Source organism: Piliocolobus tephrosceles, chromosome 9, assembly GCF_002776525.5.
Source record: "Piliocolobus tephrosceles isolate RC106 chromosome 9, ASM277652v3, whole genome shotgun sequence".
In the NCBI taxonomy this organism is placed as follows: domain Eukaryota; kingdom Metazoa; phylum Chordata; class Mammalia; order Primates; family Cercopithecidae; genus Piliocolobus; species Piliocolobus tephrosceles.
Genome location: NC_045442.1, coordinates 14,170,763 through 14,193,699, shown reverse-complemented (window position 1 = coordinate 14,193,699; position 22,937 = coordinate 14,170,763). Strand labels below are relative to the sequence as shown.

General features: G+C 48.1%; 1 protein-coding gene across 1 annotated transcript in view; it reads right to left on the bottom strand.

The window, feature by feature from the left end:
• RGS10 (regulator of G protein signaling 10) overlaps positions 1-22,717 on the bottom strand; it is a 41,879-nt gene extending 19,162 nt beyond the window's left edge. Inside the window, exons 1-3 of the mRNA XM_023224387.1 lie at positions 22,581-22,717; positions 7,580-7,698; positions 6,305-6,391 (exon numbers count right to left, since the gene is read on the bottom strand). Coding sequence (XP_023080155.1) covers positions 6,305-6,391; positions 7,580-7,698; positions 22,581-22,629 — 255 coding nt within the window. The 5' untranslated portion in view covers positions 22,630-22,717. The remainder of the gene's footprint in view (positions 1-6,304; positions 6,392-7,579; positions 7,699-22,580) is intronic.
• Positions 22,718-22,937: the final 220 nt, after the last annotated feature.

Sequence of the window (22,937 nt, the reverse complement as noted above, 5' to 3'; positions counted from 1 at the left end):
CCAAGCCCCTGCACGGGTGAGGAGGGGGTGCCAACGAGAAGCGCGTCCAGAGACGGCAGGAGCTCGAGGGCATCGGGTAGCCCAGTGAAATTGATGAGGGCGGCAGAAAGAAGCCATCAGACCTCCAGGTCCTCCACCCCGACCACGAACCCTGAGCAGTCAGGTGGCTCCCTCCCCACCTTCAACAGAAGAGTCGAGTTTTCTTTTCTAAAGAAACAGACCCAGGGAGGCTCCAGAACAGAGGCACAGAGGATGGCAAGAATGAGATGCCAAACAGAATAAAGAGATTCAGGGAAATTCCAAGTATAGACCCCCCAGGAAACTTCTCCTGACACAGTTAATTAGAAATACGTTTAGTTTAGGAACATACCAGCCTTGTGGCCCCCCCCCAGGAACAGACTAGAGGGCCCTTGTCTGGAGAAAACAAAAAAGCAGGAAAAACTCAATAGGAGGATCTGAAGAGACAGTCAAAATCTCCAAAAGCCAAAAAAAAAAAAAATTTTTTTTAAATAGGAAGAATAAAACATGAAATTAAGGGCTCAATGCATCGGTGAAAGGTCATCATTGGAAAAGAGACCAGAGACAATGGAAGGAAAAAAAGTTACCAAAATGATGATAATAATAATAACAACATAAGACCATTTCCCAGAACTACAAATTTCCAGATTATAAGGCTCCACAAAGAATTCACACAATGAATGAACCCCGCCTCTGCCTCCAAAGCCCCTGACTGAAGAGTTTTAGAATACTAGTGATGAAAAGATCCTGACCAGGTGGAGTGGCTCACACCTGTAATCCTAGCACTTTGGGAGGCTGAGGAGAGAGGATTTCTTTTTCAAATTTTATTTATTTATTTATTGATTGATTGATTGAGATGGAGTCTCACTCTGTCGCCCAGGCTGGAGTGCAGTGGCGCGATCTCAGCTCACTGCAAGCTCCACCTCCCAGGTTCACGCCATTCTCCTGCCTCAGCCTCCCGAGCAGCTGGGACTACAGGCGCCCACCACCACGCCCAGCTAATTTTTTGTATTTTTAGTAGAGACGGGGTTTCACCGTGTTAGCCAGGATGGTCTCGATCTCCTGACCTCGTGATCCGCCCATCTCAGCCTCCCAAAGTGCTGGGATTACAGGCGTGAGCCACCGCGCCCGGCCGGAGAGAGGATTTCTTTTGAGACAAGCCTAAGCAACATGGTGAGACTGCTTAAACCCAGGAGGTCCAGGCTGCAAAGAGCCATGACCTCACTATATTCCAACCTGGGTGACAGAGTGAGACCCTGTCTCAAAAAGAAAAGAAAATTGCTGGGTGTGGTAGTTCACACCTATAATCCCAACACTTAGGAAGGCCAGGGCATGTGGATCACCTGAGGTCAGGAGTTTGAGATCAGCCTGACCAACATGGCGAAACCCCGTCTCTATTAAAAATACAAAATTAGCTGGGTGTGGTGGAGGGTGCCTGTAATCCCAGCTACTTGGGAGGCTGAGGCAGGAGAATCGCTTGATTCTGGAAGACAGAGGTTGCAGTGAGCCGAGATCATACCACTGCACTCCAGCCTGGGCAACAAGAGCAAAACTCTATCAAAAAAAGAAAGAAAGAGAGAGGCAGAGAAAGAGAGAGGGAGGGAGGGAGGGAAAGGGAAAAATAGAAAAGGAAAGAAAAGAAAATAGATCCTGTACTATCCCGGAGAGGGAAAAAAAGAAAAAAAACACAACAGTTTACATACAAATTACTGATTCTCAACAAAAGTAGAAGACTAAGGGACGATGTCTTCAAACTTCTAAGTGTGTTTCACCCCAGAATTCTACGCTCTGTCAGATTATCAGTAAAGTAGGAGAGTAGGGGAAAAAATAACATTTTTCACTCAACAAGGTCTTTACATATCTACCTGTCAGACCCCCTTCTCTGGAAGCTATTGCCGGCTGTGTTTTGGGCTCTTCTCTTGTGAGTCATTCTGGAGGGAAGAAGTCATTCTCGTGTGCTGTTCCCAAAATGAGGGAATGACTCAGGAGAGAAGAGGACTTGGATCCAGGAAATGGAATGCCTTCGTCCTACAAAGAGGAAGGAAGTTCACCATGTGTCAGGCATGGGTCTAGACTCTCGGAGACAGTGGGGAAGAAGAGGCCCCCCACCCCCAGATCCCAGAAAACAAACCACCCAGAAGACAGGCAAGTAAATGACATGGACACGCAAAGTTGGTGTTAAAACAACGGAGGCGAGAGTGGGATTTGTATCGACCCCTCAACTGCCTTAGTTGATGGAGAGAGAAAAATCCTCCCACAGTCTCCCTGCTGGAACAGATGTGATAAGTTTGACTGTGAAATCCAGTTAGGTTAAGTGCACAACAGAGGATTAAAAACAACTGGCCAGGCATGGTGTCTCACGCCTGTAGTCCCAGCACTTTGAAAGGCCGAGGCAGGCGGATCATCTGAGGTCAGCGGTTTGAGATCAGCCTCGCCAACATGGTGAAACTCCGTCTCTACTAAAAATACAAGAATTAGCCAGGCGTGGTGGCACACGTCTATAATCCCAGCTACTCGGTAGGCTAAGGCAGAAGAATCACTTGAACCCGGGAGGCGGAGGGTGCGGTGAGCAGAGATCACACCACTGCACTCTAGCCTGGGCGACAAGAGCAAAACTCCATCTCAAAAACAAAAACAAAAACAAAGAAGGAAATTCAGTTAGGCAGCTTCTCCCGGTGCCTATGCTGCCCCACACTTTCTGTAGTAATTTAGAGCTTACTGCCTGGTTTTACTTCCTAGGCAGTGGGACTCACTAGGGAATGCCTGGAATCAGAAATGTGGCTCTGAATTATTTTTTGTTGTTGTTGAAACAGCATCTCATTTTGTCACCCAGGCAGGAGTTCAGTGGCGCAATCATACCTCACTCCAGCCTTGACCTCCCCAGGCAACTACAGGCACAACCCATCATGTCTAGCTAATTTTTTTTTTTTTTTTTTTGATATTTTTTTGTAGAGACAAGGTCTCACCATGTGGCTCAGGCTGGTCTCGAACTTCTGGGCTCAAGTGATCCACCCACCTCGACCTCCCAAAGTGTTGGAATTACAGGTGTGAGCCACTGTGCCCAGCCTCGGGCGAGCTGCTGCTTAGCCACTCAGATCATATCCCTGCATCTTCGAATGGGAACAGTGACTCACACTGGAGCCCAAACACTCCAGGCCAAACACCCCAGGTGTCACCAATGCCTCCACCCAATCTGCATTCTCAGGCAGTGACAGGAGGGTGGCATTCACTGCACCAAAGCAATTGCCAGGTACATTCCAGGCTTAAGGACACAGACTTCCAAGAAGTCCTATGCTGGGCCAAGCGCAGTGGCTCACACCTGTAATCCTAGCTTTTTGGAAGGCCAAGACAGGCGGATCACTTGAGGTCAGAAGTTCGAGACCAGCCTGGCAAATATGGTGAAACCCTGTCTCTACTCAAAATACAAAAATTAGCCAAGCATGGTAGCACACGCTTGTAATCCCAGCTACTAGGGAGGCTGAGGCAGGAGGATCGCTTGAACCCAGGAGGAGGAGCTGCAGTGAGCCAAGATCGCACCACTGCACTCCAGCCTGGGCAACAAAGTCAGATCCTGTTTCAAAAAAAGAAGAGAAGTCCTGTGCTGGATGTCAGGGGTACAGGCATGGAAAGGGACTGCCCGTTCTGGAAGCTCTCTCTTCAGGATGTGGACAGGGCAGAGCAACCCAGCACCAGACCTGCCTGACCTGAAAGGCTGGAAGCGGCACATGGAAAGTTTGACCCCTCCTTCCAACCACTCCACTGAAGTCCTGCAGGGGCTTTCCAGTCCTGCTCACCTTGGCACCCAGGTTCCCAGGTGTGGCTGCCCTGTCAGCCTGAAGCACACAGCACAGCTGCCTCCCTCTCAAACATGCCACTCATCCCTTGTGGTCTTCCCTCAGCTCTTCTCGCCAGCCCTGCCTGCCCACACACTGTCCCTGCTCCCAGGAACGCCCTCCCGATCTCCATGCCAAGTCTCAGCTAAAAAGCCACTTCCCCTGGATCCCTCCCCGTTGCCCCGGCCTTGCTCCCATGACACAAGCGCTTCCCATCTCTACTATACTCATCGCACTTGCACAGGCTTGCTCCACTCGAGGCACCCTTTCCCTGGAGCCGCTTACCTGTCTGTCCCTGGGCTGCCTCCTGTTCAGTGCCAGGCACCAAGCAGGCACTTCACAAAGATTTGGGGAATTCAACTGAACGGAAGCACAGAGCAGCATGGTGGTGCAGACAACAATGGGTGACTTCAGGGAGCTGGTTCAAGTCCTAGCTCTGCCACGGTGCAAGGACCTCACTTCCTTGTCTACACAGCAGGGGCGGACTGGCCCACCCACAGGCCCCTCCTACCTCTAATACTCAAAAGAACAAGGCAGGGGAATAGACATCTGTTTGCTTGCTTGACTCTGAGCTAGGATTTTATGGTGAGGCTGGTCGCAGCAGTGGCACAGTCTAGCATTTATCGATGGTGGTCCCCGGGCCCTGTTCTCGGTGCTGGGGACAAAGGACAAAGACGAGGCTCTTGTTCTGAAGGCCCTCAGCCTGAATCCTAGCATTCCAAAGCATCTCCCACCACCTGCTTCTCACTTTCCCCTGAGGCCCCTCTCCACCCAGGAGGCTCTGGCCAACGTCATCTAGAGGAGACCTTGAGGAGAGAAAAAGTCAGAAAGCCAAACCCAAGGGTCACACCCAGCAATGGCTTTCTAGGTGGGCCTGGGAAATTCAAGTCAAAGAGAATCCATCTTAGAATCCTCCCTTGCCACCTCCAGAGAGGAAGGTGGCAGAGAAAAGGCCGTGCTGTGCCATCTGGGGGGATGTGTGTCTGCGCCCTGAAAGGCCTTTGAATAAACCCATGATGTACATTTTCCAAGCAGTTGTCTGCAAACGCCTCACAGCTCCTGGCCCATGGATTCCAGCTTTTGGAGACGAAGGCTCAAAAACTGGCAACTCACAAGCCGCATCTGCCCGTGGGTACGTTTTGTTTGGCAGGCAAGGTTTTAAATTTTTTTAAAATTAGTTCCAACATTTAAAAATCATCTGGTTTCACATAAGGATCCAAATGTCCAGCTTCTTTAGAAAAACAGGCAGCACTAGGTGGAATATAAGAGATACCTTGGGAAGAAAGGCCCCAGGGTCCCAAGGCAAGCAAAGATCTAGGAGATCGCTGTCAGTAAGTTGGCGGAGACAGAACCTGAAGCAGGGGAAGCCCAGACAGCCACAGGCCCTAAACCACCAGCCGCAGCCTGTGCAGGCAGACAGAATGTCCTTAGCTGGCCCCAGTCCCCAACATTCCCTCCAGCCTCACACCAGGAGCCTCCTTCATTCACATGACTTACTGGCTCCTGCAGGCATTTAGCCAGCAGCCTCTTAGAAAGATGCAGGGCCAGGCCTCATAAACCCACCCAGGGCACAGGCCTCCTTCCCCATAATCTCATCTACCCTCCCTTATACTCAACCAGCTGACACTAGGAATGAAGGCAAAGAGGAGGCATCTACCCAGGAGAACAGTCAGAGACTTTCTCCACAGGATGCTCGCCAACTATGGGACGCTCAGTACGATATACTGAATAATTGACAATCCCTCTGATGCACCTTGTGCTTTTATCATTACGCATCTACGTATCGTTTTACCATGTCCAAAAATGATAACATGTCAAAATCTGGGGGAAACATCCTCATAACTTATTCATGAAAAAAAATTCTATGCAATGAGGAACTCTAAATGACATAAATTGTTATTTTTATTTTAAATATTGATCCATTTGAACAGCTCCATTTAAAAATGGGTTAACTCACCCTTTTTTTTTTTTTTTTTTTTTTGAGACAGAGTCTTGCTCTGTCGCCTGGGCTGGAGTGCTGTGGCCGGATCTCAGCTCACTGCAAGCTCCGCCTCCCGGGTTTACGCCATTCTCCTGCCTCAGCCTCTGGAGTAGCTGGGACTACAGGCACCCGCCACCTCGCCCGGCTAGTTTTTTGTATTTTTAGTAGAGATGGGGTTTCACCGTGTTAGCCAGGATGGTCTCGATCTCCTGACCTTGTGATCCGCCCGTCTCGGCCTCCCAAAGTGCTGGGATTATAGGCTTGAGCCACCGCGCCCGGCTAACTCACCCTTTTAAAAAGATTAATATTCGATCAACACAAGATACCTAATCTGAAGCTTAAATCGTCCCCCAAAACTAATACGAATCGGGGTTCTTTAGGCAACTTCGGAATTTATTGGAAAGGCAGTTGTAACTTTGTAAGGAAAGGGTAAAAGATTATCAAGAAAGTGATTACAGAGTGGAGGAAATACCTGTGTCTTATCTTGCATTTTCTTAAAATCTTCACATGCTAGCCAAAACAAAACATTTTCTTCACTGAATTCCTTTTTTAAAAATTCCTGTGGATACAAAGAAAAAGAGTGACACAGTATTCTACTTCTAAAAAAAATAATAAAACAAATGGCATTTCCCTTCAAAGACTGATTTGGCAAAATTCAACAGAGGAGCATGGTCCAATTACCCATTGAAAACTCTACTCTGAAAAGCAAATGAGTATGTTTAACGTTAAAGCTTATAATTTCATATGCATTTGACCTTAATGGTTTTGACGTTGTAAAGAAGAGTACAAATGAAGCAGGAATTTACTCATATTTCTAAGTTGACAATAAATTACCAAAAAGTAAATTAAAGTGGAAGATATATTGGTTCCTTCCAGAGAGTGTTTAAACAAAGTACATGCCTCTAAACTCAGGCTCTTTTTTTTTTTTTTAAACAAAAGAAAAGAAAACTCATTAAGCATGTGTAAAGACACCACGACACAAACTATTTTAAGTTGGAGGTATGTGTGTTTTCTTACGGCCGATCTTGGGCAGTCCATGGCACCACCAGCTACTCTGCTGTGCAGAGACCTCCTGAGTTGCAAACACTGCTCACAGTGGCCTGGTGACCAGGAACTAGAAGCCTAGTACCACATGCGGAGGGAGCCCCAACAGGGACCAACTGCATGAGGACTCATCCTATTCCTGACCCAAGACTTAAAGACAGAAGTGACCAGGACTCATTCTTGAAATATACATGTGGTCTTCCATCTGGCACTGGGGGCTTCTGCTGGTCAGAAAAGTTATTTCTAGATGGCATCAACAGTTCCCCATTCATCAGCCCTGCTCTCAGAGGTCCCTTCGCCAAGTTCACATTGCCAGTCTCTCTCACTCTGTCAACAATGCATTCTGAGAATCCTCCAAGCACGAGAGAACAAGCCTTCACATCAGAGAGACCCAGAGCTGGGAATTTCTCATACAGATTCCACCAATGGGCACGGTATCTTCTCTCTCCTCCACCCTGTACCCCTCCCACCTCACTACACAAAAACCAGAAACACGCTGCCCATCTGTGACAGCGTTGCCAACACAGTCATGACAGATGAGAAAGTCTCACCCTCAAGCTGGGATTGACAGTACTAAACTCTCAAGCTGGCATAGAGAGTGCTAAGCTGATACACAATGCTGAAATGGCCTATTTCTCCCCTGCATGCATCAGAACTTCTGCACATACGGCATCCATCCCGATTAACAATGAAAAAGACAAACCCTAAATCTTTTCACGCCTTCCGGGTCTTCCAGCAGATTCTCCAGGGATGCCGCCCATTTGGCTGTGCTCTTGAGGCTCTGGTGGCTGCTGCTGGAGCTACCATCGCTGTCGTGGATGTCTGCAAAGCAAAGTTCAGACTGCGTATGTGGCCAAAATACACTGTCATTTTAAGAAATCTGCATGCAATGGTCGGTACTGCCATCACCATCACGGCTGATATAAACCAAGTTATGTCTCAGGCGCTGTTCTAGGTGCTTAACATGATGGACTCATTCTTGTCACACAACCCTGTAAGGCAGGTACTACTATTTCCTCCATTTTACAGATGGGGGTAAACTGAGGCTCAGAGGGATGAAGGGACCTGCCATTTCCCACCAAATCCTTCCCCTACTCTCGTGTCCACTGGCCAATTTGGAGGCAGCCCTCAAGTTGCCCTCAAACTCTCCTCCCAGAGAACCGTGATTCAACAGCAACTGCTTCCCCATGGCGCTTTGTGCACAGACTTACAATTATGATGCTCTGTTGTGACTATTTACATGACTGACTCCCACTAGTCTGAAGGCTCCTATATGTCCTCATCTTGTACCTCCAGCACCTCGTTCATTACCTGGCATAGAGATTAAAAAACTCATTGCAGGATTGGACCCACATGATGGTGCAAAATGTCAGAGGGTTGCCAGAATACCCAGGCATCAAGAGAAATGTCATTTCAGGCAATAGCTTTGTTTGCTTGTTTGTTGTTTGTTTGTTTGTTTTTGACAGAGTCTCACTCTGTCGCCCAGTCTGGAGTGCAGTGGCACAATCTTAGCTCACTGCAACCTCTGCCTCCCAGATTCAAGCAATTCTCCTGCCTCAGCCTCTCGAATAGCTGGGATTATAGGCGATTAGCAACACGCCCAGCTAATTTCTGTACTCTTAAGAGAGACGGGGTTTCACCATGTTGGCCAGGATGGTCTCGAACTCTTGACCTCAGGTGATCCGCCCACCTCAGCATCCCAAAGTGCTGGGATTACAGGCATAAGCCACCGCGCCCGGTTCCTCAGGCAATACTTTTTTTAAAAATCAAAATTTGTGCTAAAAAAATCCATGATGAACAAAATACCCAAATTTTCCAAATTTTAAATAAAGGCAGGATGAGTTATACTGATTTTTCCTTTTGCTTCAGGGTCCAGTATGGCTCAGCATTACACTGTTATTTTTTCCTGACTTTATTTAAACTTCGATATTTTGTTCATCACGGATGTTTCTGCATTCATTTTGATCTTTTAAAACACTGCATTAAATGTCATTTATAGGCTGGGTGCAGTGGCTCATACCTGTAATCCCAGCACTTTGGGAGGCCAAGGCAAGCAGATCACCAGAGGTCAGGAGTGAAACCTCATCTCTACTAAAAACACAAAAATTAGTTGGGTGTGGTGGCACGCACTGGTGATCCCAGCTCCTTGGGAGGCTGAGGCAGGAGAAATGCTTGAACCCAGGAAGCGGAGGTTGCAGCGAGCCAAGATCAAGCCACTGCACTCCAGCCTGGGCGACAGAGCAAGATTCCATATAAAAATAATGATAACAAATAAATAAATAAATATCATTTATCCTGATGCCTGAGGTTTTTGGCAACCCTCTTACATTTCGGTACACAGAGAAAATGGATGAAAACTCTTTGCATCTGCACATCTTCCACCGCACTCTCTGACTCAAGACACTGAGAAGTCTCCCGTGGGGGACGGGCAATCTCCAAATAACACACTTCAGCTGCTTGCCTGCCTGTGGGAGAGGGAACAATGAAAGCATGCTTCATTCTGTGTCATGTGATCCCTTCCTGGAGTCAAGGAAGAACCATGGAATGTCACTTCAGATGGGGCCAGGTTCAAAACCCAGTTTCCTAGCCAGACACAGTGGCTCACGCCTGTAATCCCAGCACTTTAAGGGGCTGACACGGGTGGATCACTTGAGGTCAGGAGTTCAAGACCAGCCTGGCCAACACGGTGAAACCCTGTCTCTACTAAAAATACAAACATTAGCCGGGTGTGGTGGTGGGTGCCTATAGTCCCAGCTACTTGGGAGGCTGAGGTAGGGGAATCACTTGAACCTGGGAGGCAGAGGTTGCACTGAGCCAAGGTTGTGCCACTGCACTCCAGCCTGGGCGACAAGAGCGAAACTCCGACTCAAACGAAACAAAACAAAACAAAACCAGTTTCCTCGATTCAAAACTATAGAATCTTGGGCAAAATTCTTGTGTGTATTTGAAAAATCATCCCCCATCTCTTGGGTTATCATAAGGATTCAAAAATGGAAGCTCATTAGGCACCTAGCAGCACACCTGGGACACAGCAGACGCTCAGCAAATGTGAGTTCCTTTCTCCCCATCCCTAAAATAACCATACATCAAGCAAACTACTTCCATAACTAACACTTTTTCCCCATTGACTTTTTTTTTTTTAAACTAGAGACATATTTCTATTAAAAAAAAGTTCGAATCTAGGAGAAAATAAACTTTTAATTAAGAAATCAGCAAGGCCGGGCATGGTGGCTCACTCCTATAATTCCAGCACTTTCGGAGGCCGAGGCAGGCAGATCACAAGGTCAAGAGATCGAGACCATCATGGCCAAAATGGTGAAATCCTGTCTCTACTAAAAATACAAAAATTAGCCAGGCATGGTGGTGGATACCTGTAATCCCAGCTATTTGGGATGCTAAGGCAGGAGAATCGCTTGAACCCGGGAGGCAGAGGTTGTGGTGAGCTGAGATCGCGCCACTGCACTCCAGCCTGGTGACAGAGCAAGACTCTGTCTCAATAAATAAATAAATAAATAAATCAGCAAAGTAAATCACTTCTACATGATATTTTTTTAAAAAATAAAGTCTCCTAAATATTAATTGCTGCAAACAGCTAGGGAGCCACACAGCTAAAAATGGTTTTGGAGAAAATCTGTATCAGAGCACACTGGACTGACTTAATAGTGACAGCTCCTGTGATCTCTGATGTTCTATGGGGGGTCAAAATACATGTTGATTTCTTGATCCCCTGGGACTCTGAATCCAAGCACTTGGGGAAACTACCAGGATTTTAGACATTCACCAGATGACATGAGCTAAATTAGAACCAGGCTGGCTGGGCACAGTGGCTCACGCCTATAATCCAAACAACTTGGGAGGCTGAGACAGGATGATGGCTTGATCTCAGGAGTTCAAGACCAGCCTGAGCAACATAGTGGGACCCCATCCCTATAAAATATTTAAAAACTAGGCTGAGCACGGTGGTTCACACCTATAACCCCAGCATTTCGGGAGGCCCAGGTGGGCAGATCACTCGAGCTCAGGTGTTTGAGACCAGCCTGGGCAATATAGTGAAATCCTGTGTGTACAAAAAATACAAAACTTAGCTGGGCATAGTGGCATGCGCCTTTAGTCCCAGTTATTTAACAGACTGAGACGGGAGGATAGCTTGAGCCCAGGAGTTCAAGACTGCAGTGATCCATGACCGGGCCACTGTACTTCAGCCTGGATGACAGACCCTGTCTTAATCAATCAATCAGTCATCAATAAAGCAGAAACCCGGCAGGGACCATGCTTCAGTGCTCATTGGCAATAGAGTACATAAGAGAATTATTTTGGGCAAATCCTTTCCTCTAACCATGAAGCAAACTCACTTAAACACATCACCAAATGGAGCTGATGCTTTTCTAAAGTGACCCTCCAGTTCGTGGATATTAAATTAGTTCCCTGTTCTCTTTGTAAATGCCGCAGTGGCAAGCTCCTGAACACTGAGTTTCTTTCCAACAAAGTATAAATCCAATTAAAAGATCATTATTACAAGAAATTTCTGCAGCAGGGTTCATTCTGCCAAGCATTCCACTAATTTACTCTTCTGCTCTTTGCCCAGAGAACAGTTTGACAATTTACTCCATTTCCCCAGCAGATCTTCTCTTAAGTAAATAAATCTAGAGACACAAGTTCACTGTTCCAGGAACAATCTAGGCAGCTGCAAATTTCTCTTGCCATGGCAGAACCACTGTGGCCATAAGTTTTCAACCTTGGTCTGAAAGGATTCCAAAACTCTGGACACTCTTTTCCATAATAAACCAGACCATGTTTGGGTTTTCACTGTCACACCGTCTTGCAAATAAATACACACAGTAGATTACCATTTAGCCAACAGAATGTCTGAGAGTTAAGAGAGTTGACCTCACTGTTAGACAATCGCCAACCCCCACCCTTTATTTCATACTCTAATCATTTTTGCATATTAGGTTTATGTGTCTGTTTTCATTTGAACAAAAAGTCTCCACAAAAGATACAAAAATTAGGCCAGGCATGGCGACTCACACCAGTACTTTGGGAGGATGAGGTGGGCAGATCACGAAGTCAGGAGTTCGAGACCAGCCTGGCCAACATGGTGAAACCCTGTCTCTACTAAAGATACAAAAAAATTAGCCTGGCGTGGTGGTGCGCACCTGTAATCCCAGCTAGTAGGGAGGCTGAGGCAGGAGAATTGCTTGAACCCAGGAGGTGGAGGTTGCAGTGAGCCGAGACGGTGCCATTGCACTCTAGCCTGGGTGACAGGCAAGACTCTGTCTCAAACAAAACAAAACAGAAACAAACAAAAAAAAACCCCAAAAAATAGCTGGGCATTGTGGTGTGGGCCTGTAGTCCTAGCTATTCAGGAGGCTGAGGTGGAAGGATCGCTCGAGCCCAGGAAGCAGAAACTACAGTGAGCCGATATTGCATCACTGCACTCCAGCCTGGGTGACAGAGCCAGACGCTGTCTCAATAAAACCAAAAAACAAACAAACAAAATCATAAAAAAAGAAAAGAGGCCCATCGCAGTGGCTCATGCCTATAATCCCAGCACTTTGGGAGGCTGAGGCTGACAGATCACAAGGTCAGGAGTTAAGACCTGCCTGGCCAACATGGAACACAAAAATTAACTGGGCATGGTGGCACGTGCTGGTAATCCTAGCTACTCAGGAGGCTGAGGCAGCAGAATTGCTTGAACCCGGGAGGCGGAGGCTGCAGTGAGCTGAGATTGCACCACTGCACTCCAGCCTGGGTGACAGAGAGAGACTCTGTCTCAGGGAAAAAAAAAAAAAAGAAAGAAAAAAATGTTACAACCAAGGGGGAAGGGGAAGCAGGTTAAAGTAAGTAAGTAAATACATACATACATGCATACATACATACATACATACATGCATACATACATACATACATACATGCATACATACATACATACATGCATACATACATACATACATAAATGTTACAACCACTCTAGTAATATTAGAAGAAATAAATACTCTTTCTCAATAGCAAAACAGGTTTACTTCTGAACTTAAGAATAAAGCAAAACCAAGATTTCCCAGGTGCCCAACTTCTGGTACCTGGATCCACAAAGTTCCAATATTCTTCTATCCCTTTTTATTGATAAAAGCTTCCGTTTCAGACAGATTACACAAGAAAGCAGGACTGATATGAATAGGTGGAAAAAATGTCAAGCATGTTCTCCAGCAGTTTTACGATCTCTCCAGCTAGGGAAGACCTGCTTGTGATATTTGTTTGTTTCAATTTTATCATGCTGTTTGATTTTTGTTGTCATTGTTTAGTTCAGCTATAAAACAGTTTTGCGGCCGGGCGCGGTGGCTCAAGCCTGTAATCCCAGCACTTTTGGGAGGCCGAGACGGGTGGATCACGAGGTCAGGAGATCGAGACCATCCTGGCTAACACGGTGAAACCCCGTCTCTACTAAAAATACAAAAACTAGCCGGGCGAGGTGGCGGGCGCCTGTAGTCCCAGCTACTCCGGAGGCTGAAGCAGGAGAATGGCGTAAACCCGGGAGGCGGAGCTTGCAGTGAGCCGAGATCCGGCCACTGCTCTCCAGCACTCCAGTCCGGGCGACAGAGCCAGACTCCGCCTCAAAAAAAAAAAAATAAAAAAAAATAAAACAGTTTTGCAATAAAAGTTTTGAATAGTCCGGGCGCGGTGGCTCAAGCCTGTAATCCCGCACTTTGGGAGGCCGAGACGGGTGGATCACGAGGTCAGGAGATCGAGACCATCCTGGCCTACACAGTGAAACCCCGTCTCTTCTAAAAAATACAAAAAACTAGCTGGGCGAGATGGCGGGCACCTGTAGTCCCAGCTACTCGGGAGGCTGAAGCAGGAGAATGGTGTAAACCCGGGAGGCAGAGCTTGCAGTGAGCTGAGATTGCGCCACTGCACTCCAGCCTGGGTGACAGAGCGAGAGTCCGCCTCAAAAAAAAAAAAAAAAAAAAAAAAAAAGTTTCGAATAAAACTTTTGAATAAAAGTTTTTGGTGTTTTGTTTTGTTTTCTTAGCTTCTAGGCTCTTTAAATCATTTTAGATCTTCAAATTTTTTGCATGCAAAATGCATATTTTTCAGCAAATTTATTTTCAGACTAATCTGTCATTAGCTAATAATAATGGTTAATACTTCAAATGGGCCAGGCATGGTGGCTCACACCTGTAATCCCAGCACTTTGGGAGGCTGAGGTGGGTGGATCACTAGAGGCCAGGCATTCAAGACTAGCCTGGGCAATATGGCAAAACCATGTCTCTACAAAAAAATACAAAAATTAGCCAGGTGTGGTGGTGCACTCCTGTAATCCCCAGCTACACGGGAGGCTAAGACAGGAGAATCACTTGAACCTGGAAGGCAGAGGTTGCAGTGAGCTGAGATTACACCACTGCACTCCAACCTGGGCAACAGAACAAGAATCTGTCTTTAAAAAAAAAAAAAAAAGGCTAGGCACCGTGGCTCATGCCTGTAATCCCAGCACTTTGGGAGGCTGAGGCGGGCGGATCATGAGGTCAGGAGTTCAAGACCAGCCTGGCCAACACGGTGAAACCTCGTCTCTACTAAAAATATAAAATTAGCCGGGTATGGTGGTGGGTGCCTATAGTCCCAGCTACTTGGGAGGCTGAGGCAGAAGAATCGCTTGAACCCAGGAGGCAGAGGTTGCAGTGAGCCAAGATTGTGCCACTACACTCCAGCCTAGATGACAGAGCGAGACTGTCTCAAAAAAAAATAAAAAAAGGTTGGCGCAGTGGCTTATGCCTGTAATCCCAGCACTTTGAGAGGCCAGGCAGATCACGAGGTCAAGAGGTTGAGACCATCCTGGCCAACATGATGAAATCCCATGTATACTAAAAATACAAAAAATTAGCCAGGTGTGGTGGTGCACACCTGTAGTTCCAGCTACTCGGGAGGCTGAAGCAGGAGGATTGCATGAACGCGGGAGGCGGAGGTTGCAGTGAGCCGAGATCATGCCACTGCACTCCAGCCTGGTGACAGAGCAAGACTCTGTCTCAAAAAAGTAAAAAGAAAAAAGAAAAACTTGCAAATGATTTACAACGTGCTGGGTACTGTTCCAGGCTTTTACCTGAATTAAATAATTCAGTTCTCACAATAACCTACTGATGTGGTTAGTATTATTTCCACTTTGCAGATGAAGAAACTGAAGCACAGTAACTCACAAGGGTCCCAGCTAGAAAATGGGAAATCACGGCCCAAACCCAGGTACTCCTGCTCCAGAGTACATGCTCTTTACCAAAGGCTCTACTGCCATTTTTAGTTTTTATATCTGCTGATCTTTGTACTCAAAGAGACCAGAACACAACAGCCTTTAAGAGACCAAGAACAATCACACTTTGGAGAAAAAAAACAGAAAACTGGGTTAGAGTCCAATCCATGCAGGAAAAAAAAAAAAAAAAAAGTCACATAAGACCAGGTGGAATCATCTAGCACACAAACACAATGTATATCCGTTTTCCATTTATGCTTATGCTGTCCTATGTGGCTTCTGGCGTCAGTAAAAGCCATTATTTCAAGGATGGGTGAAGCATCACGGTGCAGATGGCTGGGGCTGGTTGCTTGGAGCTTATTTTATGATGCATTATTTATAGATGCTATGATGTCACATCTAACAGAGACCTTCTCCAGACATTAATTCCTTGGAAATCCATACTCAAAAGGCATCTGTAACACTCATCAGAGATGAATGCTCACAGCATGGATTTCTGCCGTTAATCTGCAGGAAGGTCTATGTAATTATCCTGCATAGACAATTTCTCCAAGTCAAATAATATTTTAGTAATATCTCACTATCCAGTTTCCTCAACAGCAGAGTCAACTTACATCCTCAGAAGGTTTGTCCTAAGAACTCCCTCAAACTCACAGGCTATTAAACATTCAAGTCCAGGAAAAGGCAGAGATATGAACCCTAAATTCCAAAGTGGTTTGGTACAACTCACATGCACAGGCGTGCACCTTTAAAATACTCTACTTTGTAATGAAGTTTCAAAGAAAGTACACACCCCACAAAACTTATTTAAAACCTCTTGTCACCTGTGCCACATCAAGTGTATTACATTTTTTAAAAAGTCCTCCCAATTAAGAATCAGAGAGTCATTTTGTTACAACTGGTGATCTGTGTAAGGCTCCAGAGAAACTGGGTCATGGAAACATCGTATCTAAATATTACTTAAGTGTTTATCGGCTCTAGTATCTAGCTGCTGAGAATAACTACCCCGCCTGCATGCAATTCCCCTGCTGGGGAGATGTGATTGAACCGCAGTTAGCAGGAAATAACATCAAAAGTGAAAAAAGTTTTTCAATAATCACAGTAATTGCCAGCATCCAAGTCAGGAGAAGGAAAGCAGATGAAAGAGGGTTGTCTCCACTCAGAAAGGGCATCGTGGCATTTTCACACGAGGGCACCGGACTCACAGAAAGCCAAGTGTTCCTTCTGGCCCCTCCAAAGTCACCTGTGCACCTCTGTGTCCTCACAGCACATTCTTCCCAGCCCCTGCCCCACCCAGGGCCACGGCGACTGCCGACATGGAAAGGGGTAGGGGCCATTCCTTACGTTCCATGCTCTGGGGTCCACCTGAGAAGTTCCACGCAGACCAACAATCCACTGCCTTGCCAGAGATGCCTCGTGTGAGAAAGGCAGAGACTGGAGGGCTCCCGAGCACCCTTGGGTCCGACGAAAAAACAAGCCTCAACATCCTCTTTTAAGTGGACTAAACAACAGATGGCCACTGGTTTCCAGTTTCTACCAGAGGGAAGGAAATAAGAACGCCAAACTGTTATTTGTAGTCTCCCTAGACTCTCCACTTTCTAGGCAAAGGCCAGAAAAATGAAAATGGCCCAGCAGCCCTAGCCTGAAAACAAAGACCCTGTCATCGATTTTCTCCACTTCCAGAAGCCCCTGTGTGTCCTCTGGGGCCTGACATTTCTGCATAAAGCTGCCCTCACTCTCCTACTCTGCTCAATCTGTCCTGCACCCTCCCTGGAGGCAAAGTAAATGCCTTTTTCCTCCAAGGTCAGTCAGGTGGATGGTGCATTTCTTGAAAGCAAGGGCTGTGTCTTCCTCAGGGTCAGCATGATGCCTGGTACTCAAGTATATATTTTATAGTGATAAGTATTTGCTAAGGAATGAGCAAAGTCGGGCACCAGGCTAAGGGTAGAGGGCACAGAAAGGAGGATGGATAGCTATTAAAAATAGTTGAGGCCGGGCGTGGTGGCTCACACCTGTAAACTCAGCACTTTGGGAGGCCGAGGGGGGCAGATCACCTGAGGTCAGGAGTTTGAGACCAGCCTGACCAGTGTGGAGAAACCTAAAAATACAAAATTAGCCGGCGTGGTGGTGCATGCCTGTAATCCCAGTTATTCAGGAGGCTCAGGCAGGAGAATGGCTTGAACCCAGGAGGTAGAAGTTGCAGTGAGCCAAGATCATGCCATTGCACTCCAGCCTGGGCAATGAGAGTGAAACTCCATCACAAAAAAAAAAAAAAAGTTGACATTTACTGAGCACTTACAAGTCTCATCGAAACTTTACAACAATCCTTGGAAGCTGGTTTCCTCATGGGCCCCATTTTATACATCAGGAAACTGAGACAGAGAGATAAAAAAAAATTTGCTACAAAGAAGCAAGCAAGGAAGTGGATGAGCTGGGATTCAACCCCAGGTTGTCTGGCGGGAGAGAAAAACACAGAGAAAGATGCCAGAAATGAAAGGTGGGGCCCATTTTCTCATGGAACTTAAAATGAATTGAGTGGAGGCCAGAAGTTCCCAGGTGGTCGCCTGCCCACAGTGCCACGGGCTGGTCGGAAGTTTTCTTCACTAGTCCACGAATAAACGAGAAGGAAGACAAGGAAATATTTACCAAGCGAGCCGTGCTGGTAGAGTAAGGACAGTCTTGGGTTGATTGTTTTGTTTTTGCTTTGAAAAAGATCACAGTTCAGGACATACAAAAGGGAGTGTGGTGAAATAGTCTTCCTCACACCTCTGTCCCTCAGGTGCCCAGTGTCTCTCCCCAGGAGCGACAACCTCTAGAAGATTCTAGAGGATCTAGAATCCTCCAGATTCTAGAGGATCAGGACAGCTCTTTACCTGAGATTGTATCTTTCCTACTATTGGGGGTGTTAAAATGTCCTTTTCTATGTGAAATGATAAAGGTGTTTGATGATTGCTTTGTTTGTTTCTAACGTCCTGACTAGAGAAAAGAAGGATGGGAGGAAAGAAGGGAGGGAGGGAGGAAGGGACAGAGGGAGGGAAGGAAAGGAGAGAGGGATGGAGGCAGGGAGGAAAGTCGTCAGCTCCACATTCATTCTTTAAATATATTTTAGCGAAGTCGCTAAATGGTGGTTGTGTTTAGGTGGCCGTGGACTTGGGTCCAAGACTTGAGTTCTCTGCCCCTCTGCAATGGGTGACTCCGGACAAGTCCCTGCCCCTTAGTGGCCTCTGCAGCCCTCCAGGGAGAAATGGAAAGGTTCCCTCCTGCTCAGACAAGCTGCTCTGTCAAGTGCCAAGGGTGGGAGACGGCGAGGCCTAGAAGGGTGGGTCTGCTGGAGCAGGGAGACCCAGGCTTCGGGACAGGACAAAGGACATCTGGGGGAGCAAAGGCACAGAGCGGGTATTGTCCAGTCCCTCCAGGGTAGACTAGGGAGCAAGAAAAATGGGGCTGGGAAGGACTCAGTCAGATAAGTGGCCCCCCACTGGGCAGTGGGGCAGCGAGGTGGACCTGAGGGTGCTTAGCAGGGCTCTAGACAGATGGGAACTTGCTTGGAAGGGAAATTTTGTCCCCACAAGTCTGCAAGGGACTGTCTCACTCCAGCGGATGCCGCCTGACAGCTCTTATCAAGGGGCCACTGCTTCTGCCTGCCAGGGCCTCCTCCGCTCCTGCTGCCACCCCCGGGCTGCTGCAGCGAAGAGCTATCTGGGGGAAGCAGAAGAAACCTGGGGGCATAAATTTAGTGCAGTTTAAGCAGTAGGTTCCCAGAGCCCAGCGTCCGGGGACTCACTCAACCCAGGGAGGGAAATGACTCACTTCACCCAGGAAGCCCTAGGAAATGGCCATGCCAGGCATCTACATTTTCTAACCATGAAGAAAGGCGGCATCACCTCAAATACAAATCAGCCAACGCAGATAAAACACAGTGAGCACCTCACACCCACCAGGCTCTGGGCTGCACTAGGTGGTGACCAGAGCAGGTCCCAGAGGCTCAGCTGGCTCATGGGCTTGACCATACCTATAGCAAACAACACCGTCAGCCGGCACCTCTTTCCCCGCAGGCCTGGGCCAGTGATGTTCTGCAGAGAAAGTTGCCCCAGCTGCCAAGGCTACCCTGCAGCCGGGTTGTTAAAACAAAGACATTAAATTGCTATGCAAACTGTCATCTTTAAATAAAACAAGCCCAGCCATAAACTTAAAACTGTTCCCAAGGGTTTAATGGGATCCTGCATGACAGGCCTGAGGGGAAGGCTGATGCCCGCCTGGCAGGGTGGGAGTTCCCCTGAGAGGTCACCCCTGGGTGCAGCTGAGGGGTAGGGAGTCAGGTGGCTTCAGCTTGGCGTCTCAGATGGGCATATTTCAGTTACCAACAATGCAAGGTTGATAACTGGGCAGGGTGAGTGGACAGAAACCTGTTGGGAACCCTCACGTTTCACTGGCCTGAGAATTCCCTGGGGTGCTTGTCAAAGACGCACCCTACCCTCCCACCTACCTACCGTCCCCAAGATCGAATCAGTGGGTCTGGGCGAGGCCTGAGAAGCTGGACTTTATCCAGGCCCTCCTGAACCCACAGGACGGGTGGAACACACTCTGAGAAACCTCAGGAAGAAGAAGAAGGAAATCCCACTCCGAACCTTGGAAGGAGGGGTTAGGAACTCCAAATCCTCCGCGGAAAGACAGTGTCTCCAGTGAGATTTTGCTGAAAGGTAGGAAAAGTGTAAAATAGAAAGTGCTGGGGGAGGCAGGACCACAACCAGGTCCAAATCAGGGGTCCTGCAGGAGCAGCTCCGACTTTTGTGGAACCTGAAGTTCATACAATTTGAGAATCCTCTTTAAGAAAAATAATTCAAAATTACAAAAAAAAAAAAAAAAAATCAGTACAGGGTCCCAAAAATCACTTGGCTGTCTTCTCAGTACCTCCGCCCCGAGGCCCAAACGACCCCTTTCTCACTAGGCTTCTTCTTTGCCCACGGCTTGGTGGTGATGACCAGTGAGGTAAGAACTTCTGTTATTTTCCATAATGGGGAAAGACCCTATACCTACAATTCCAAAGAAAATCAGGCTATTGGAGTCGAGGCATCCAGTACCAATCCACGATGTTTAGTGGCTGACTTTTCTTTCTTTCTTCCTTCCTTCCTTCCTTCCTTTTCTTTGAGTCTCACTCTGTCACCCAGGGTAAAGTGCAATGGCACGATCTAAGCTCACTGCGGCCTTAACCTCCCAGGCTCAAGCCATCTTCTCATTTCAGCCGTCTAAGGAGCTGGGACTATAGGCACGCACCACCATGCCTGGCTAATTTTTTTATTTTTTATTTTTGTAGAGACGGGGTTTTGCCGTGTTTCCCAGGCTTATCTGGAACTCCTGAGCTCAAGCAATTCTCCTGCCTCAGCCTCCCAAAGTACTGGGATCATAGGTGTGAGCCACTATGCTCGGCCTGAGACTGCCTTTTTATCAGTGATGTAACCACATTTCATGAGGCTTAAAATTTGTTGCCCTGAAACAATTTATTCCCTAAAACTGCATTCAGTCTTTTTGGGGTGCAACATGGCTACATGCAAAATCACCCCAAATCCATGTATCTCCCAGGATACAATGGTTGTATTTGTCAGTCTTCAACCCAAAAGTAATCTAAAGTAATAAGTAACGTGTACAGGGCTATTCATAGCAGCTCTATTTATAACAGGCAAAAGGGAGAAAAACTAATAATTATTACACATTTATTAAGTGCCACACATTGTACTAGGGGCTTCATATGGTTTTGAGTATTTAACCCCATAATCCTATGAAACCCACTTTGCAGATGGAGAAAGTGATTCAGGGGTGTGCTGGAAATCAGCTCTCCTGAGTCAAAATGAAGCCTTCATTTTTAGCTTTGTTGATTTTCATGATGTAAATATCCCAACATAACTACTTTCAAGCTACCTAAGGTTTAGCAACCAGTTCCCAAACTTTCTGAATATTTAGTAACTGGCTCTTGCAAGCCAGTTTGAGCCAGTTCCAGCACATCATTGAAACGGAGGCACAGAGAGATCAGGTAATTTGCCCAGTGTTGCTGAATGACAGAGTCAAGGTTAGAACCCAGAGTTTAATTCGAGTCCAGGCTCTGAGCAGCGCTCCACAGGCCTCCTGTGCCAACCATAGAGAATAGTTAACATTAACACCCACAAGGGAATTCTTTGACTCACATGCAACACAAAAAGGTTACATGACTACTAACGCTAATGGAGCACTTAGTACGTGCCGGGCAACAATCATTACAACCCTACGAAATCCTACATATTAGATACAATAATTTGGAAAACTTGATGGATGGGAGACAGGTTCCAATTAAGTGCTTAAAAAGGCGAGTAGCTACTGTTATTCCCATCTTGCAGACCCTTATTCTGCAGAGAGGTCCCACAGCTGGTGAATATGGCGAAGGTGAGATTCGGATCTAGCCACTCTGGTCCCAGTCTCTAAACCACAATGTCCCTCATAAAATATCAGGAGCAGAAATGAAATGCACCAACGTGTTCGGACTCTGAGCGCCAAGCAGAAGTGAATCTTGGCGTGGGAAGCCCTGCAAAGCCTCTGAACTCCAGAGTCAGGTGCACCTGGGTTTGAAAGCCTCCCCATCACCTGCTGGGTGTGACTGGGGCAAGTTACCTAACAGCGCCTGGCTTCCGTTCCCTTCTCGCGCACCAGGTTGTCCTAGGGGTGAAGGGAGAGTTCACCCAACGCGGTGGAGAAAGCCCTTGGCGCACCCGAAGGCCTGTACAGGTCGTAGCTATTGTGATGAGCCAAAGGGTAGAAGGACCAGAACCAAGGGCATGGCTCCACCTTCACCGTGGGGTCTTTGCCCTATCAAGTTGCCCCAGATCGTGGCTCAGGCTGGCCCAGAGTGACAGCCAAGGCGAATCCTTCCTAACGTCAGAACTTCGCTGGCACGGACCGCAGAGGTGCTCTTCTCCATCCTGGAGTTCCGTCACCCTCGCGACCGCACCTTTCGGCTCCTTGCTGCAGAAGCGAAGGCCCCCGGCGCCCCAGGCCCAGGCGCCCAGTCGGATGCCCGGGTCCAGCCGTGCTCCCCCGGGCGCTCGGCACCCTTCCACCCACGCCCGCAGCGGAGGCGGAGAGGCCCACTGAGGGAGAAGCCCGCGCGCCGTTCTGCTTTCAGAATCTGGAGCCCCATGTCACCTCCAAAGTTTGGGGAATTTGGGCGCTCCTTTTTCTCCCAGACCATCACTAAAAAGAAAACTGTGGCTGTTTCTCTTTCAGCCAAACTTCCTCCCCGGGACGCCCGGAGGAGCTCTGCGCTCCCGTCGCAGCTGGGACAGCGAAGGTGCGGGACCTAGCGGAGAAGTGGTGCGGTCGGCCCGGGCTCCAGTCTGGGAGGTACCGCCGAGCCGCGCCCGAGCACAGGAGGGAGGGCAGGAGGCCGGGCGGGCGAAGCGGCGCCCCGACCCCCAGCTCGTGGGCCCCTGGAGCCGCTTACCTGACGGTGGCCGCTTCCTGCTCAGCCGGCTCACGGCGCGGTTGAACATCGCCGCGGGCGCCCGGGGAGGAAGCAGGAGCAGCCCGGCGGCGCGGCGGCTGAGCCGGAGGAAGGCGAGGAGGAGGAGGAGGGCGAGGAGGAGGAGGGCAAGGAGGAGGAGCGGGCTCAGCACCGCCCCGGAGCGCTAGGTCCCCGCCCGCCGCCCTCCTCCTAGCCAGGCGCCGCGTGGCGCTCTCCGTGCGTCCTGCCCGCCCCCGCCGGTGGGGGCTCGCGGTTCCGCTCCGGGGTGCCCGGGCGGGGCAGGGCAGCTCGGGGCGACCCCCGATCGCCGGGAGTCTGTCCTGCGCCTGGGATGGG